At 46.7% G+C, this 17,389-nt stretch overlaps 1 protein-coding gene and 1 long non-coding RNA gene across 5 annotated transcripts in view; both read left to right on the forward strand.

The window, feature by feature from the left end:
* Window positions 1–17,389, forward strand: part of LOC149354556 (SH2 domain-containing protein 4A-like) — a 295,326-nt gene that overhangs the window by 221,039 nt on the left and 56,898 nt on the right. Inside the window, exon 1 of one of the 4 annotated variants that reach the window (XM_089583414.1) lies at window positions 13,272–14,068. The exons of 2 other annotated variants lie outside the window; for them this stretch is intronic. In XM_089583414.1, coding sequence (XP_089439540.1) covers window positions 14,023–14,068 — 46 coding nt within the window. In that variant the 5' untranslated portion in view covers window positions 13,272–14,022. Of the gene's footprint in view, window positions 1–13,271; window positions 14,069–17,389 lie in introns of those variants that run through there. One more of the 4 variants, XM_089583415.1, reaches the window with a different exon arrangement.
* On the forward strand, window positions 1,684–6,523 carry LOC149354557 (uncharacterized). The gene is made up of 4 exons (XR_016291365.1): window positions 1,684–2,253; window positions 3,556–3,683; window positions 5,578–5,800; window positions 6,366–6,523. It is a non-coding gene; the product is annotated as an uncharacterized LOC149354557 (long non-coding RNA).

Consider the following 17,389-nt stretch of genomic DNA (forward strand, 5'->3'; position numbering starts at 1 on the left):
GCTGTAGGCTTACATAAATGATCCGCTCCAAGATTACATGAACGTGCCCTTACAAAAATGAACATTGAGTTGCAATTAACTGTTTATAGAGTATTTATTGAGTCAATAAAAAGTCTATTAATACTCAAATCCTAATGACTTTGGTCTATAAAAAGTCAATATGTTCTTGACTGGTATGACCCAATATAAATTTAATTGACTACAAGTGAATTAAAACTCAAGCAACAAAAAATCAATTTACATCGATTTCTCACTATGTCATTAAAAAGTCAATAAGTTCTTGACTTATATGACCCAATATAAATTTAATTAACCACAAGTGAATTAAAACTCAAGCAACAAAAAATCAATTTACATCGATTTCTCACTATGTCATTAAAAAGTGAATAAGTTCTTGACTGATATGACCCAATATAAATTTAATTGACTTCAAGTGAATTAAAACTCAAGCAACAAAAATTCCATTTACAGCCCATTTCTCACGACTCATTAAAAAGTCAATATGTTATTGACTGATATGACCCAATATAAATTTAATTGACTACAAGTGAATTAAAACTTTAGCAACAAAAATTAAATTTACAACAGATTTCTCACAAATTTTAGAACCAACCGCAACAACAGCTCAAACGATTCCCATTTCAGCTGAACAGCCTTTATTCATATTATATCTGCTATGGGAGAGGTCATGATGTTGAAGTTGGTTGTAGGTTGTGACTCAGAAAAACACTGCTCATGAGGTCGCTTCGCAGTGTAAAATTTAACGTACAACTGAACACAGTATTCTTTTTTGGTACCAAGTGAGAAATGTGGTATGAAACTATCCTTAGGTTGGAATTAAATTGCACAATGTAAGGGAGAGCTCACTTGAGTTACTGATTCATAAATGTGACAGCATAATGGTGCGGAGGCAGCATTACCTGAATACCGGGCGTTTCAGCAATCACCTTCAAAAATTTTCAAAAATAGGCTTTTTGGGGTAAAAATATGGTTTGTGCTATCACCAGTGTTGGCGGACAACAGAAAGCCGGTAAATTGTCTTCAGTAAGCTGGTTTACTAATTTTTAATAAATAACTTTTTAATCAGTAGAGTTAGGCGCCTAGTTGCAATCAGAGATTTGTAGCTGGTCGTAATAGCCATATCAGATTTTAGAATTTGGAAAACGCGATTACCCTTGGGGCTGCGGCTCGACAAAATTTGGCTTTTTCGACTAGTTACATGCACTGGAGGGCTTGCTTTGCCTGCATGCTTTCGAAACCGAATGTATTTTCGCACGATGCAGCCAAATTTTGTCGAGCCACAGCAGCGAGTGTAATCGCGTTTTAGAAATTCTAAAAACTGATATGGCTACTACTAACGACCGGCTACAAATCTCTAATTGCAACGAATTGCCTATCTCTGATAGTTAAAAAGTTAGAAATTAGTTTGCCAGCTTACTACCTAAGACAATTAACCGGCTTCCCGGTGTCCAGCGATACTGGTAATAATGTGCCGCAAAAGCCATATTTTTACCCCAAAAAGCCCATTTTTGAAAATTTTCGAGTCTTCCCTGAAAAACCTGATATTTATTACGATTGAAGATGTCAATCCAATTGGGGATTTTTACAGGTGTGGGTTATAAGGGGCCGTACACATTTGCTCACAAAGGGAGCATTCACACTTATGTACACGAGGGTAACTAAAGACTATTACAACAAAAAGGAGGCAAACGCATGAAATAAAATGGCATCATCTTGATTGGACCATAGAGTATAAGCATACAGGCTGTTGAAATGCCTCGTGAGACCAGTATTCAACACACCTATTGAGAAACCAATATACAGCATATGTACCTTGCGCCCGCGCCGCGGACTTGCTAACGCCGTTCAAATCGAGCGCGCAGGCTGGCAGGTCACGTGACAAGACGAACACATCCGGGCACCACGCGACCACGTGGGTCGTTCCGGCGTGCTGCCGTTTGTGCTCGCCGCTCGCTCGTTGGGGCATGTTTTGTGTTGTATTTATTTCAAAATCGCTGCTTCGAACTCGTGTTTGGTTTGACTTGTGATCGTAGCTTTTGGCACCGCTGGCAGTACAATTTCCAGCCCTTCGTGTGCTTCGTGAAAAAGCGACCGCGCCGGGAACCCTGCTGGCTTTTCGTCATGACAGCACGTTGGACTTCACCGATGGAAGCTGCTGCGTCTTTTATCTACCGGAACCGCCTTACAAAAGAAGAAAGCGGTTACTGGAAGGCGTCGAGTCTTCGTTTTCAGGTAAGACCTGTAATAATGCGCAGGAATGCGCGCAATTTGCCACCACGCAAATTAACCACCTAGCACTAAGGCGAGAAGAAACGGAAGAGATGAGGCCCTGCCGCCATTGTGCACGGTTATTTCTGCGGTGGCAAAATGCACTCTACATTGAGTCACTATAACTAGCTGGCCTGTCTGTGTTCACAGTGTATCCGTTGCGACGCGAACGCCGTGAAAATAAGCTAAAATCATTGTTCGACGTGGTTGTGCACTGCTGCCTGCACGCATGTTTTTCGTCGCTATCCGCTCGCAGCGGTTTGACGATAGTGCACGCAACTTGACCTGTTTAGCGTTGCATTATGTGCTGCGCGTACACGCGTCGATACAATTTCTTGAAGTGGCTTCGTAAGCTTTGAACACACCTATGCGAGACGATTAAACCTGCTGTCGAGCTCTAGGGGTATGCTGGGCTCGGCATTTGATATACTCTGCTCGATACGACATCGAGTCGTGTTCGCTGCAGCGGACTGTGCGGCACCAGACCCGCCGCGGTGGCTCAGTGGTTGCGGCGCTCGGCTGCCGGACCCGATAGACGTGGGTTCGATACCGGCCGCGGCGGCCGAATTTTGATGGAGGCGAATTCTAGAGGCCTGTGTACTGTGCGATGTCAGGGCACGTTAAAGACCCCAGGTGGTCGAAATTTCCGGAGCTCTTCACTACGGCGTCCCTTATAGTTCGGGACGTTAAACCCCAATAAACCAAACCAAACCAAGCGATACGCGCTACTGGCCACTGTGGCGGGCGGTTAATCGCGTTGGAGTCAAAGGCAGACTGAATACGTCGTCCTCCAAGGCTGAACTGTCGGTGCAATCGCCTTGCAGTGGTGTCTTACAAGCTCAAAAAGCCACATCCAGTAACAGGCTGTATGAACGCGTATTCGCGTAAATAGAGGAGTGATGCGGCTTCCCCAATGAGAAAACTGCCTGTTCGATCATTAGTGTAGCCGTAAAGTGCTTTTAGTGGCAGGCGACCGTGAAGAAAAATCATTGTTAGATGTTGAAGAATAACCAGTCCAAAAATAGGCTCGAGCACTTTGCAGCCTTTTCTAACAGCCCTTTCAGATTAATTATTTCTGAAGAACCCTAAACAGTGCAGAGCTTATTGTGGATTCAAGTGTGAGCAAGGTAACTTTTGTCTGTTTAAACTTTGCTTTGTGTTTGTGTGAAACTGGCAGTACGAATTTTTACCCATTAACACAGTCATTGTGGGTACGTCATCTTCCATAGATTGCACAGGTGAAATTCAAATTATGATGTTATGCAGGTGAAGTGCCTGCTGTCCAATGGTGAAGAGGTCTGAAAAGGGCTGTCACTGAAAAGGATGTCTCCGCTGTCCAACTGTGGGGCTGTCTTCCTTGTCTGTGCCCGTTCAACGTGTATTGCAGAACACATGTAAGTACTGAGTTTTCTAAAGTGCGTTTTTCTAGAACTCTGTGTTGAGATCAGTGTGTTGCACCAGTGTGCTTTGAACCAGTGTTGACGGCATATGTTGGCATTTGCCTTTGAAATAGTATATGTGTGTTTCTTCTCAATAAGGCGTCATCCAATACTGCAACTTTGATTCTGGATTTGAAGTGGCGGGCTACAGAGCAGCATTTTAAGGCGATATTACAGCAGGAGGACAGCCTTGTTATCCTTCTACTGTAATACCTGTGTCACATAGCACTCCTCCTAAACAGTTGTAGCCGTAGGATAACTTTCATTCTTCTACTGTAACGCCAGTGTCACATGACACTCCTCAGAGACCCATTGTAAGAGGCTGCGCAAAAGAAACCAGGATGAAAGGGAAGACACGTATACCAAAGGATGAGCGCTGAAGTACCAACTGGTAGTTCAGCACTCGTCCAACTACCAGTTGGTAGTTCAGCGCTCGTCCTGTGGTATATGTGTCTTCCCTTTCATCCTAGTTTCTTTTGCGCTGCCTCTTACAACGATGCTTAACCGACTAGCCCACACAAAGTTATTGATCCTCAGAGACCTTTCCAGCGAAGGCATCTGATTTCACTTGAGGAGCAAAATATGAAAGGCATTAATAGTAATTTAACTGTAAACCTTAAGATTTTTGCCATTTCGGTGAGTATACTTGCTCTAATTCACATATATTTGTCGAGGAGATTGTAGCGACCTGGTTGACTCAGATTTTTGGCTTGCTACCTGATGGCATGGCTAAACAACTCGAAAAGAATAGGATATAAGACATGAATGCATGCTGCACTAACAACTGTTTATATTATCAGTTTTCCACATTATATGGGTTGCACTGTATATACTCAGAAATAGAAAGGAGCCAAGTACAAAGAAAAGCAAACCAAACAACAAAGAGGTAAAATGCGAAATGTTACCCTCTTTTTCTCATGCACTTAGCAACAATGGTCATAGTGAAAAATAGCATAGCAATAAAGAAGCACTTGGCTTGTAACATGCGCACCTTTTTGGAAATACTAGAGTGTAGTGGTGCTTTTGCCATTCTAAGAAACTGGCTTGTCTGGCATGGCTCTGCATCTTGATGTGACTAATTGCATCATGTTTTGTTATGAAGGCTAGTGCGTTTTAGTGCTGGTTATTGCATTACTATTTCTACTTCCTCTGTCTACTAGTGAGTCGTCAGTGTGTGTTACACTTCCTTCTTTATCACATTTAAATTTTTTAGGTATTGCACATTTCAGTGTTGTGTCAAGGGCATGTGGAAAAGCTGGAATTACAGAATTGCTCTTAGCAAGCCCAGCCTCTTGTGTGATATACAGGCAGTGCTCCTACTGTTGCATACTATTTTTATTTTTGAATATTTGCTATTACACACACTAATCTGTGATTTTCATCAGCATGAAATCATTTTCCTAAATGATTTGTGCAGTTAACGTTATAAAAAGGCAAAGTACACAATTACCGTTTTCACTTCTTTCTTACATCGGAACCTACTACTATTGCATGACACCATCATTGTGAGGGTGTAAGTTTTGTGTTTATTTTAAACAACTACATGATTTCTGACTTGCATGCTTCAACAGGCATGAATGCATATTACCATATGACACTATGCAATCAACAAATGCAATTCGATCTTGGCCGCGCCGGTGTAATGTCGATGGAGGCAAAATCTAGAGGCCCGTGTACTCTGCGATGTATGTGCACATTAAAGAACCCGAGGTGGCCAAAATTTCTGGAGCCCTTCACTGCGGTGTTCCTCAAAGCCTGAGTCGCTTTGACGTTAAACCCGCAATTAACGCCTCATTCCTGGCTGTGACTATAGCATAGAAATTTTATTCCTGTGTTCTGTTTCCTGCAGGTGCATTCATTTATTGCTTCGAGATTGAAAAGGCTGTGTACAAACTCTGGACGGAATCCAGAAGGATGCAGTATTTCTGAAGCGGGCCACCACAACTGTGTGGTGAAGAGAAGCAGTGGTACAGCGCAGCTTCATTGGCAGCTGCTCAGGAGAAGGATATTGGAAGGCAAGGAAAAGGCTCTACAGAAGACACTCACGCAAGTGAAAATGGATGCACTCACAGGTGATTACTGGTTTTAGCTGGATTTAGCACAGAAGTATATATTCACTCCGTCAGTGTATTCGAGAATTGCAACTCAGGATTTGTTAGTGGTTTATTAGGAAGCACAAAACAAAGGGTAATAACAAATGTATGGGATGGAAGCTAGTGACCAATTCACTGTAGGTATGTCATCATGTGAAGGTTTGTGTAGAAGAGGTTAATTGATGGGCATAGTTTGTAGCTCATGTGAGGGACAGTATAAATAGCTTAAATGGCGAGGTTCTGAGACCAATGGGGCAGTGCATGAGCAGAAAAACTAGCCAGGAGTTAACAAATTTTCATGAATGCTCAGCTGTCATGCTTTAGAAATAAGGCTGTTGGTATTTGGCAGCCATGTGCTGTGAAGCTCGGTATTTTAAAAGTGTTGAGGCCTAAGAGATCTGATTCAGTGTTGGCATTCATGGGTGCTGTCACATTAGCCATCCTCCTTTAATGCAAATAGCAGCATTTGCTAGTTGTCTTTGCAATGGGATCATTGTAGCAGTGTATATCATAATAAATATAATTTTTCTCCCTTAATCTTCAGGCACTGTCGCTACACACAAATGGATTCAAGCTGCCATCAAGGCAATGAAAGATATTCGACTTTCTCGGAAAAGATGCACGCTATGACGCGAGGGGCCTCCAGTGCGACTCATTCGCTGCTTTTGTCTACTAATAAAGCTAAGGTTGCTCTTAGGCAAATGTGAGCATTTTTTTTTTTGTTCTTTCAATACATACTTGCTCTTCGTGCTTCTCAAGAACATGAATCATGTAATACTTATTTGCATGCTGCTACGTACATACTACCGTGCTCAAATTTGAGAGACCCCTGTGAGTTCTTGCCGAATTTTACCAAACTGCATGTGGGCGCCGCCTGACGAAGCAATCCTGTTGTCGAGACCGATGCCCATATGCAATATGGCACGTTTCAGCATGCACTTGCATTGGTTTCTTAATTTTGCTCACGATAGTATGTCCAAACATTGAGCATCACTATGAAGACATGTTAGGTAACAAATTTGTTTCTGGATGGTTCACCCTTCCTTTGACATCATCATCCCGGAATGCTACACCAACCGCACCAGGAAACAGTAAACCAAAGCACACCAGAGCTGGTATCAGCCGGCTGAGTCACACCAGATGAGAACACACTATGCCATGTCACAGAACTCATTTCTGAAAATCTGGTCTCGAAACACCAGGAAGGGTAATTCGCCAATTTTCTTTTGTGCGAGTGTATCGCAGTGTTGTGATTTTGAGATCACCACACGCACATAGCGGATGCACTATGTAGCTCGGAACACTGTGGCAAGGTAATAAACTACCAGTAAACTTTCGACTGGATGTATTTAGATCTTTTAATAAACAGTCAGTTAAATGTGAACTGCAGGTCAATTAAATAAAAATGCCAAGTAATAAACTGGCAATTAAATGTGAACTGCAGGTTTATAAACAGTCAGTTAAATATGTATTGCCAGTCAATAAAATCTCTATTTAGATCTATTGAGTTAAATTAATAAACTGCCAATTGGAATACGGTGGCCAATTTTAAATTGAAACTCAACACAAAAAAGTCTATAAACTGTCAATTAAACCACAAAAGAGTTCATAATAAACTGGCAATTAAATGTTAACTTAATATGAATTCAGTGTTAATTGACATGCAATTAAATGTGAACTGCAGGTATATAAACAGTCAGTTAAATATGTATTGCCAGTCAATAAAATCTCAATTTGGATCTATCGAGTTAAGTTAATAAACAGTCAATTGGAATACGGTGGCCAATTTTAAATTGAAACTCGACAAAAAAAGTCTATAAGCTCTCAATTAAACCACAATACAATTTATTGCCGAGAGTCAATAAGTATTTAATTAAAACTGGGTAGAAATTTTTGTAAGGGTGCTCTGCAGTAGTTCACTTGCGATTTTAAAGGACATTTTCTGACTCCTTTTGAGTCGTATTATTTTGCTGCATGTAGCAATACAGCGAAGTTGCAAGCTGGCAAAGTCCTTGAGTTCGTCTTAGGTTCCCGCCATTTTAATTCTGTACGATATGACGCTGCTCCTCTCGCCGTGGCGGTTCCGCGGCGACCGCATTTGAGCGGAAATTACGTCCAAAAGCGCCAGTGTGCTGAGTTTCCACTCACTTTTATACCCTCCCTGCTCGACCTCCCCGGAGAGGGTATAGCAGGTCTTCAGCCATGGACCGAAGTTTGCGGCCAGCGCGTATGTGTGTCTCAACTTCGTCCTTGTGCCACTGTGTGACACTGTTTCTCGGCCACATATGTATCACCAACTAGTCCTATCGTCTACGTTTGCGAGATTTCACTTGGTCAGAGCTTATCCCGAACCCTTCACTATACGGCGTGCCTCACAGTCCAGGTTTTAGATGTCAAATGTCTCTCTCGCCTTCTTTTCCTTAAATGTGCGTGTGCGGCGTGGTTGGACTGCTCGCGTTCATTACTTGGCAACGAAATCGTAGCAATTTGTTACATTCCAATCGCCATCGCGAGTTCTCACAACGGCTACAGCCCACGCCTATCCCAACAAACCCACTGCGGTAGATCGCCGTCTATTTGTGTAGTGATAGGGGCCTTCACCCATATAGTCCTGTGCTGGAGGACGAGGGTAAAAAGCCAGCCGCGCTAAGAGCGCTGTATTTCAGCCCGAGCCCCACGAGAGAGCAAGGCAGAGAGAAAGCACGCGTTGACAGGTCGGCGAACCACAAAGAACCGTCGGCTGTCTAAAATAAACCCGCTGTTAGCGTTCACTGCGGCGTCTCACTCGCCTGCTCATTGCTGTCGGGCCGGCGAGGCGAGGCGGCGTTAGTTGAGCGCTAACGTACTGCTATATGGTCCCCGTCGTGCTATGAATAAAGCGCGGAAAATAGTTTTCTTTGTTCTTTTTTTCCTTTTTTGCCCATTCGTGAACTTCGAAATTGGTGCGAAGCGGTATTTTGCTCCCCATGCGTAGTTGAAATGCGTTCTATAGCAATACTTTAGTTTGAGCTAGTTGGTTGTAACGAGACATAGTTGCACAAATGCGAAATGGCGCGAAGACACGAGGACGAACACGCAGAAAAAGGACTGGTGCCAACTACGAACTGAGTTTGTCTGTCGGTAAAAGCCACTAATAAACCACACAGGAATACACAAAAGCAGTGCCAAAAAAAAGAGGGCAAATGAGGATATATGATACTCTCGCAAAGTAACATTAGCAGAGATTAAAACGTGGGCAGTGATCCATCCGTTCAAAAAAGCAATTTCTTCTGTCACTTTAAGATTAAGAAATTGTTTTTTTAGACGGACCATTGCCCGCGTTTTAATCTCTGCTCATGTTACTTTGCGAGCGTATCTTATCCTCATTCACCCTCTTCTTCTACTGCTTCTGTGTATTCCTGTGCGGTTTATTAGTGGCTTTTCCCCGAAAAACAAACTCATTTGCAGTTGGCACCAGTCCTGTCTCTGTGTGTTCGTCCTCTTGAATTCGCGCCAGTTCGCATTTGTGCAATTATGTCGCGTATTAGAAGATTTTCTGTCTTGCCGAAACATATACAGGCTGCTTCACCTAACATTTCCCACAATTTTTAAAAATAGGATTTTTGAGTTAGGAGAGCGTTTATTTTTTTTTCGGCATCGCATTGTTAGCGGTGTAGTACAATAGAATACAGCTCAGACGTGCTAACTAGCAGGCTGGTTAACTAATATTGAATAGTTAATTTTTAACTATTACTGTTAAGTTCTTTAATTATGGAGAGGCGTGTAGCCCAACTAAGTTATATTCATATCAGTTTTTAGAAGTTTGAAAGCGCAGTTACCCTAGGCGCTGTGGCCCAACAAAGTTTGGCTATATTACGCCAAAATACATGCGCTTTCGAGTAGCTTCCAAGCAAAGCAACCTCTCCAGTGCACGTAACTCGTCGACATAGCCAAAATTTGTTGGGCCACAGCGCCGAGGGTAATGCGTTTTCGAAATTCTAAAAACGGATATAGATATACTTACGATGGCCTACAGATTTCAGTAGGGTTACGAGGTTTAACGTCCCAAAGCGACTAAGGCTATGAGAGACGCCGTAGTGGAGGGCTACGGATATTTTGACCACCTGGGGTTCTTTAACGTGCACTGACATCGCAACAGTACACGGGCCTGTATAGAATTACGCCTCCATCGAAATTCGAATGCCACAGCCAAAATCGAACCCGCGTCTTTCGGGTCAGCAGCCGAGCGCCGTAAAGGAAAGCCCTTGGAGGCAGACACCCACGCACACACGTGCACTGGCTTATTTTCCAGGATCCTTTGGGAAGCGGGGTTCCCGGTTCGCCTCGGACTTTCTGAATCGGCCGCCCGACTTCGGGGCCGAACGTGCCCTCTGCCGAAATCTAACCTTCCGGACTTGACGTCACGTAAACTGGCGAAAACAGATCGAAAGGACGTTCGCCTACAAGCCCGTGGCCGCGGAGAATGGTCAGTTCTCGCAGCTTCGTGAACGCGGTGAACGGATTTGAGCGGCCTTTCACAACGTCTGCTTCGTTAGCGCTCTTATAATTTCGTCATATATTGGCATGCCGAAAGAAAAGGCGCCGAGAGCAGTCCGTTGCAGGCAGCGCGTGTTTTTGTTTTCGACTCCTGTCAGTGTTCTTTCCTGCTAGGCTTGCGAAACTTCTCTATCAAATGAGCAATTACGTCACTTAGCTCAAGGCGTCGCTATACCAACAGGCATATTGGCAACAGGCAACATGAAGCGCATAAAAGAGGGGCGAAGCAGCTACTCCTGGCTGGGTCTTTCAGCGGTGGGTCAACAGCAAAGGAATCGTCATTAGCCAGGGACTTGCGCCAAGCATTTTTGGCGGTGGATATACCGTTGCGGAAACTGACGAACAGTGACCTTCAGAGCTTTTTGAACAAGTACACTAAGGAGCATGTTCTGGGCGAATCAATGCTCAGCAAGAGATACGCGACAGAGTGCTGATCAGACACTCTCCCCGGAATCAGATAGGAAATTGGCGACGACTACACTTGGGTGTCAATAACCGAAAACACAGTCGTCCGCTATAGCGGTCTGCATGTGGCCAACTTCGTCGGAACAATGAGCCAAGAGATTGTGGTCGAACAATCCTGCTGAACGCAGACGTTCTAGAGGTGAGCCATTAGCCCATAGCCCGTTTCTTTTACTGCATCTCCAGAACTTTTTGTGGTAAAGAAATATATTCGGTATGAGAGAGGACTTTTGTTCGTCACCGATGGAGTGTCCTGCAAGTCCAAGGCAGTGAGGGGACTGACGCTTTTTCATAACGAGATGGTTCGGCTGACCTGCGTTGTCCTATACAGTGCATCGTGTCGTTGAACGAGTCGGGCTATCTTTTTTTTTTCCCCGGGTGACAGCGTTGATGCGCACAAAACATATGTGCTTTAAATTCCAGTTAAGAATCATTTTCTGTCCTCTGTGCCACAGCGATTGACATTCCTCTGTCGCAACAGCCTGTTTTGACTGGATAAGGAACATGGATAAACGCAGCAATATAGCTTCACGACACTTTAAAGGGCCTGTGTCCACCCCAGCGCAGCAGACACACTCTACCTCTCTTTGAGCGAGCCTCCTCTCCTTCCATTCCCTCCTCGAAATTCTTCTCTCCCGCTCCTCGTCGAGTAGGCTCGGCAAGGCAAAATCACCCCTTCCTTCTCCGGTGTAAGCCGGAGGCGTGGTGTCTGTGGAGTGCGTCACAGGGCGACGTCATGGCCCCGCCTTCAATAGAATTCTTTTCTTGGTTTTTGCATTTTCTCCGCACACTGAACGATCGAGAGGCGCGATCGGCTCGACCACCTAGACTTGTTAGCGAGCGCATCCTTTCATACATCTGTTTGTCATTCCCAGTTAACGAGCCACCTTTTCATTTTCTTTTAGGCCTCCCCACCGTTTCACGAGCGGAGGGGCGGAAGTCGGTTGTGTTCGAAACACACGGCGAAGCGCGGACCCGGCAACCGCCCGTTTGCTTTTCTCCATGCGTGTTTGTGTTCTGTGTGTTTGTGTCTTTTCTCCGCTCCAAAGCATATGTCATTCATTGGAGTCAAGGCGTACGCAAGATGCACGAAAGATAAGCGGTGTGTGTGCGGAGCGGCCAAGTGGGCGAGCGAGGGAAAGGCTCTGCTGCACTACTAATTAAAACCTTGCATAGAAGAAAAAAATCTGAGAAGGGAGCGCGTACGCAGAGCGTCTCGTGAGGTGATCACGGCGGGGGGAGGGGGGGGGGGGCGAATGAACTCCCTCAGTTTTACTATTTTTTACTTTTTATGGCAAGGGTTCAAGGCTGTCGCCGCATGCTCCCTCCGCAGTTTTTTTTTTTGTTCCTTCATGCGGGTTTGTAGGCATGAGCCAGAACAGAAGGCGCTGCGGAAAGCCTTGTGCAGACGACGCGACGCCAAGGCTACGCCCAACCTTCTCCCGTCAGTCAGAACGATGCACCAATGGAGGGCCTTTAGTGAAAGTAGCCCCCCTTGACGTCAGCGGGGTGCAGAGTAGTGGGCCGGGCCCGTTTTTGAAGGAAGGAAAGAACGAACGGGCTTTGATTTGAATTTTCGCAGCTTTTCGGGGCGCGCATGGCTCTAGTATTTTGCAGAGGTTATCTTCGATGCCTCATCTATGCACTGGGCTTGTTTTTCAAAAATGTCCGGACCCTGGGCAGTGGCCCTAGTGGTCAGTCCCGTCTTTCAGACAATAATCAAGATGCCTATTTTTGTTAAATAAAGGGCATTATACAATACCCCTATTTTTGGATTATAACCGCTTATTTTATGGTTTTTAAAGCCTGAATGCCTGCCTATTTACTGTTATTTAATGCCTAGACTTCCGAACCTATAAGCTTGACCCGCTCCTGGCTCATTCCACGTTCATTACAACTTAACTTGAGAGCGAAATGACAATCTAACGTTTTTAAACGTATCGATAATAAAATGTCATTGATTGTGTGGGACCTAGAGACTACTAAATCATCGCCAGTGGTGGCAGACGACAAGATGGTTTCCTTGACACATGTCGGTGCGTTAGTGCGACCTGAGCGTACGCGGTATTCTTTAGAAATCATCGCCCGAAGAGTCTAAGGACAGAGAACGAGAATCACACCACGACGACGCCTTTGTAACGGCTGCGAATACTACATCTTCGTCTTTCCACGCCCCTCTCTGTCGACTACGCGCTGCGGATGGCGTTGTCTCCTTGTTCAGAGGAAGGGCAGCGTTCTCTCCCTTTCGACGGTCGTCCTGCAACCTCGGCCGTGCGGTGGGTCTAAACTGGCGCGACCCGCAGTTCCTTGGCACCGTGCTCTCTCCCGCGGTCTGTGCGTATGTTTGAGGCCGGCGCGCACCAGCAGCGTGCTTCGGAGGCCGCCTTCGCGAGCGGCCGCGCCCCCTAGCGGCCCGGGAGCCCCTGACACCGACTGGGACCGGGGCCTCGCTCTTCGCCTTGGCCGCAAAGGCGCGTGGTCGGGTCTGCGCGGGCGCGTCGCTCCCCTGTCGGTTTGTGCGTGCACGGGCCCACGCAGCCGTCCCACGGAAAACTTCCCGTCGCCACAGAAAGCGTCGCCCCTTTGGCAAACCTGCCGCTGGTCTTGGAACGCGCGTGCTGTGGGCTGCTGCTGAGCTTGCTGCGCGCGGAACACTTCGCCGCGGCTGGTGATCGTCGAGAAGACCTCTGCCGCGAGAAACTCGACCGTCTGCTTGCGGTCCTCTCTATATCTCCTGCCGCTTCCCGGGAGCGCGGCGCCACGTTCTTCGATCTGGACTGTCCATATCGGACAAGGACGTTTCGGACCTGCTCCTCCTCGCTTGTGGACAGTCAACCAATCCGCTAGTCACTGTGCGCGCACTGTTGTCGTGTGCTGGTGGCCTGGTGGAACTGGGCAGATTTTGTCATCCCTGTCCTCACCCACGGTTACTTGGCCAGAAAACGGTTGCGCGATCTATTTTGTCACCGGGAAGGTGCTTCGACACGCTGCCTGGCCCGCAGCCGTCCGCGACCTCTCGGCGACACACATACGCGTCGTTCAGGATCCTTGACCTGGAGACCTTCTGGCACAGCTTGCGCTTGTGTGTTCCTGCAAAGGAGATCCCGAATTCTTGCGCAGATACAGTTCTCTTTGCGGTGTGGTGTTCACGGTGTCTTAGCACTTAGCGTCCACGGAGTGGTTCTGTGTACGGCGGCATCGACATGATCGTGGTCACGCACTTCGGCAAGCCACTGACGCGAAAGAAAGGTGAGTGTCGAGCCTGTGTAGCAGCGGATGGAACACATCAAAGAAGGGGGACGGTGGGGATCAGAGCACTCCCACCCTCCCCCTCCACTCGCCTTACGTATGGCCGGAAGGTCCACCACAGGAGCCACCGGTAGCCAAAATGAAAGTGGCAACCAGGAGAGGTGTGACAAGTGCTTGAAAAGCTAAACGTCCATGACACTCTATAGAGGTCACCGTGACATGCAGCAGCCGCGAGTCCGCGCCGGTGAGCACTTGAGAGGAGTAAAATCTGGACAACACATCACCTCTGTAGTCTATTCCTTGTCACCTCTGTGCCATCTTTTTGTCGCGCTATTTGTCCACACTCGGTTGCAGGAGGGCATTGTGCTACCTATTTTGTTCTGTTGACCACCCTCACGAATGTTGGTTCACGTTCATTATAGATAATCACCAGATGTAGTCTCATGAAGACGTTGTTGAACAGGAAGATGTGTTCATAGGTTGTGGTGCGACCTGTTTTGAACGCTGTGCAGTTGTCCGACGTGAATAGCTTTGCACTACTGGCTAGTTGATTTCCTAACCGTGTGTGCGCCTGTTCATTGTTCAACCGCCACATATGGTATTGCGCTTCGGCACTCCAAGGCATCAAAAGGGTACAGGTATTTTTTCTTTGTCGGCGTACACTGAACAGGCACTTATATTTAAAGCTCAGCCCGTATTGTGACGTAGTGCATCCTGCACCGTGAGGTTGCACAACGTATGCGTAGAACGGCGCCGCTGCCACGTCCAGTGTGGGGCAATCTGCTGCCTGTGGGCCCTGGTCGAAACTGTTTGCGCGAAGCCGTATGGAGGGCTCAGAAGTATCCCGTCCAGCGACTGACGTAACGCAGAGACGACCGGGCGACAGGTGCGTTGAACGCTGTCCAAGGGCCGCTCGGGGCCGCATGCCAGCAGGCGCCCGGCCGTCGCGCCAACTCCGGCAAAGTTCCCTCACCTCAGCGCAGTGGCCCAGGTGTAACTCCTCTTAACTCCCCGACGCGCGCAGTTTCTGCCCCTTCCCGTCCATCGGCACTCTTGCGGAGAGGCCTATGTACGAATGCGCTAAAACACGCGTGGAATTTCTACTCTGCGTTTCACATCTTATTGCAAGTTTTCGGGGACCACGCTGCCTCTCGACCAGTAACCAGTGCAGGTTGCCGTTAAATGCACTAACGTGACGTCTTGCCTGTGCGAAGGCTGACACTTACCCCAGAGTTCGGTCGTGAAGACGATTGGAACTTGCTTGCGCTTCTCCCTATTAACGTTAACGCACTGTTGATATTAATCTTGCCTCTACAATGGCAGCAGCCGCCCGACAACACAAGCGCGAATTTCAAAACATGTCCCAACCTTGGAATTCAAATGAATTTGCGCAAAATGTCTGCCTCAGCAAATACTCACAGCAGTTACACTAATTTGCGCGAGCTTGTTTTCATGACCTTTCTTGGTGACCTTTGCATGAGGCCACGAACGATTATTGTTGAATGTGCTTAATTTTCGTATACATAAACAACTGCGTTTTATATTCGGGACTACACAAAGTACTTCTTCGGATACAAAAGAATAAAAAAAAAAAAACAAAGTTTGCGAGGAGCGGCCCTTGCCGTTGCCAGCGCTAGAGCTGAAAAAATGAAATGCCCGTGACGCGCATATTTAGACCCAGGGCCCAAGCATGCTGGCAGAAAACTAGCACAAGGATTTACGATCTTCTTCGCCCATACTGAGTGCACACCACATGCATGTACTGACATGTAAGCGCGGTTGGTCTCGACTTCATTCAAAGTTATGGCCTGAGCTATGGGGTCTATTCTGAAGAGTGTATACGTTAGTGCTATCGGTGCTCTAACTTAGCATGTTTATTATTCCGCTGTTCTCTCGGAAACGCTGTCCGACGTGTGCGTATTGTGTACAGTGTTTGTCAAAAATATACAGCCCAAGGGGTTTGCTTCTAAGCCGTGTAGCGTGGCTCTTAAGCACATTTGACAGTACAGGCGCGGACAAAAGTAAACGGAGCACGCAACTTTCTTCTAATATTTTTCACGCGTCACCTAATTGAAATTTCCAGCGTTGGTGCGCGCATGCTGGTAGCGGAGGTTGGTGGGCTTTCTTGTAGACAAACAACGCTTCTTCATTACTAATGGAGAAAGCGTGATTTCACTTCGAACTCAATAGCGTGATCCGTTTACTTATGGCCGCGCCTGTACAAAGATTGGAAGGGTTCAGAACTTAAGTTCCTCCCACCATCGTGAGAATAGGGTCCCTGAATATTTAAGAGCAGCCGCGCTTCAGAGCTCAGAAGCAGACCCCTTGGGCTGTACACTTTTGACAAAGACTGTACGTAACCTCACTCCTGTGGAGGTTTATTCGCGCGGTTAGTAGCATTCTGAAGTAAGATTTTACAGAAAACTTGAGGTGGGGAACAGGAGCAAGTTCATTCCGAAGAAGTTGCGATCAGGCAGCACAGCTGCTAGTTTCACTCCCTCCTTCATTCCTCCCCTCGCGGCGCAGTTCGGGTTTCCACCCTGAGTGAAACAGCTACTGCGACTCTCCTTTTCTCATTCATAACCAATCATTTAGTATCTTCCGACGTCGATACTTCCCTGCTCACTGTCGTTCTGCTGCGATATTTAACTCTCGACGGCATTTTATTGTTGTTCCATTCGCCTTTTTTTGTTATTTTATAGCGAGAACAGCGGAATTTTACGTGTCGTTGTGAGTTTTGGGTTTCTGCCTTGCATTCTGCTGCGTGGAGAAGACCGCGGTTAATCGCCGTGGTGTTAGGAGGAAAGGAGCCCAGAAGAAAGCCGCTGTTGCAACTGCCACCGAATGCGTCGAAGATGGCTGCATGTCGCTGTGACGAAAACAGCAAGGGCGTGGCGTCACTTCATTGCCTATTTTTTATTCCCTTTTCGTCTGTAACCTTGACAGTAGCCTTGAAGAGTGTGAGTAGTCGTTCGGGCCGACCGCTTCTTCCACTGCCCCCGGGGGCTGTAGGCGCGTAGATACGGCACCGTACACACGTGGGTGACTCAAGGACCGCGGCGTTTTCCTAGGCCAGTTTCACAAGACGTGCGCAGCGCTGCGCAAACGTTGTGGACAATTAAACAGCCTACTACACACCCCCATTTGTGCGACGCGAGTCACGCCGTGGGCGGCGCGAGTGGTTCGAGAAAAAAAATGTAAACAAAACATTAATACCAGAAATTACATGCATATGCAGCCTGATCGACAAAGTCGTTATCTTATACTATTTGGCGAAGGAGGCCTTCCGGTTAAAAATCTGTCGGGAAAATGCGTCGTAAG

This window comes from Amblyomma mixtum, chromosome 3, assembly GCF_055824585.1.
Source record: "Amblyomma mixtum isolate Tamu chromosome 3, ASM5582458v1, whole genome shotgun sequence".
Lineage (NCBI taxonomy): Eukaryota > Metazoa > Arthropoda > Arachnida > Ixodida > Ixodidae > Amblyomma > Amblyomma mixtum.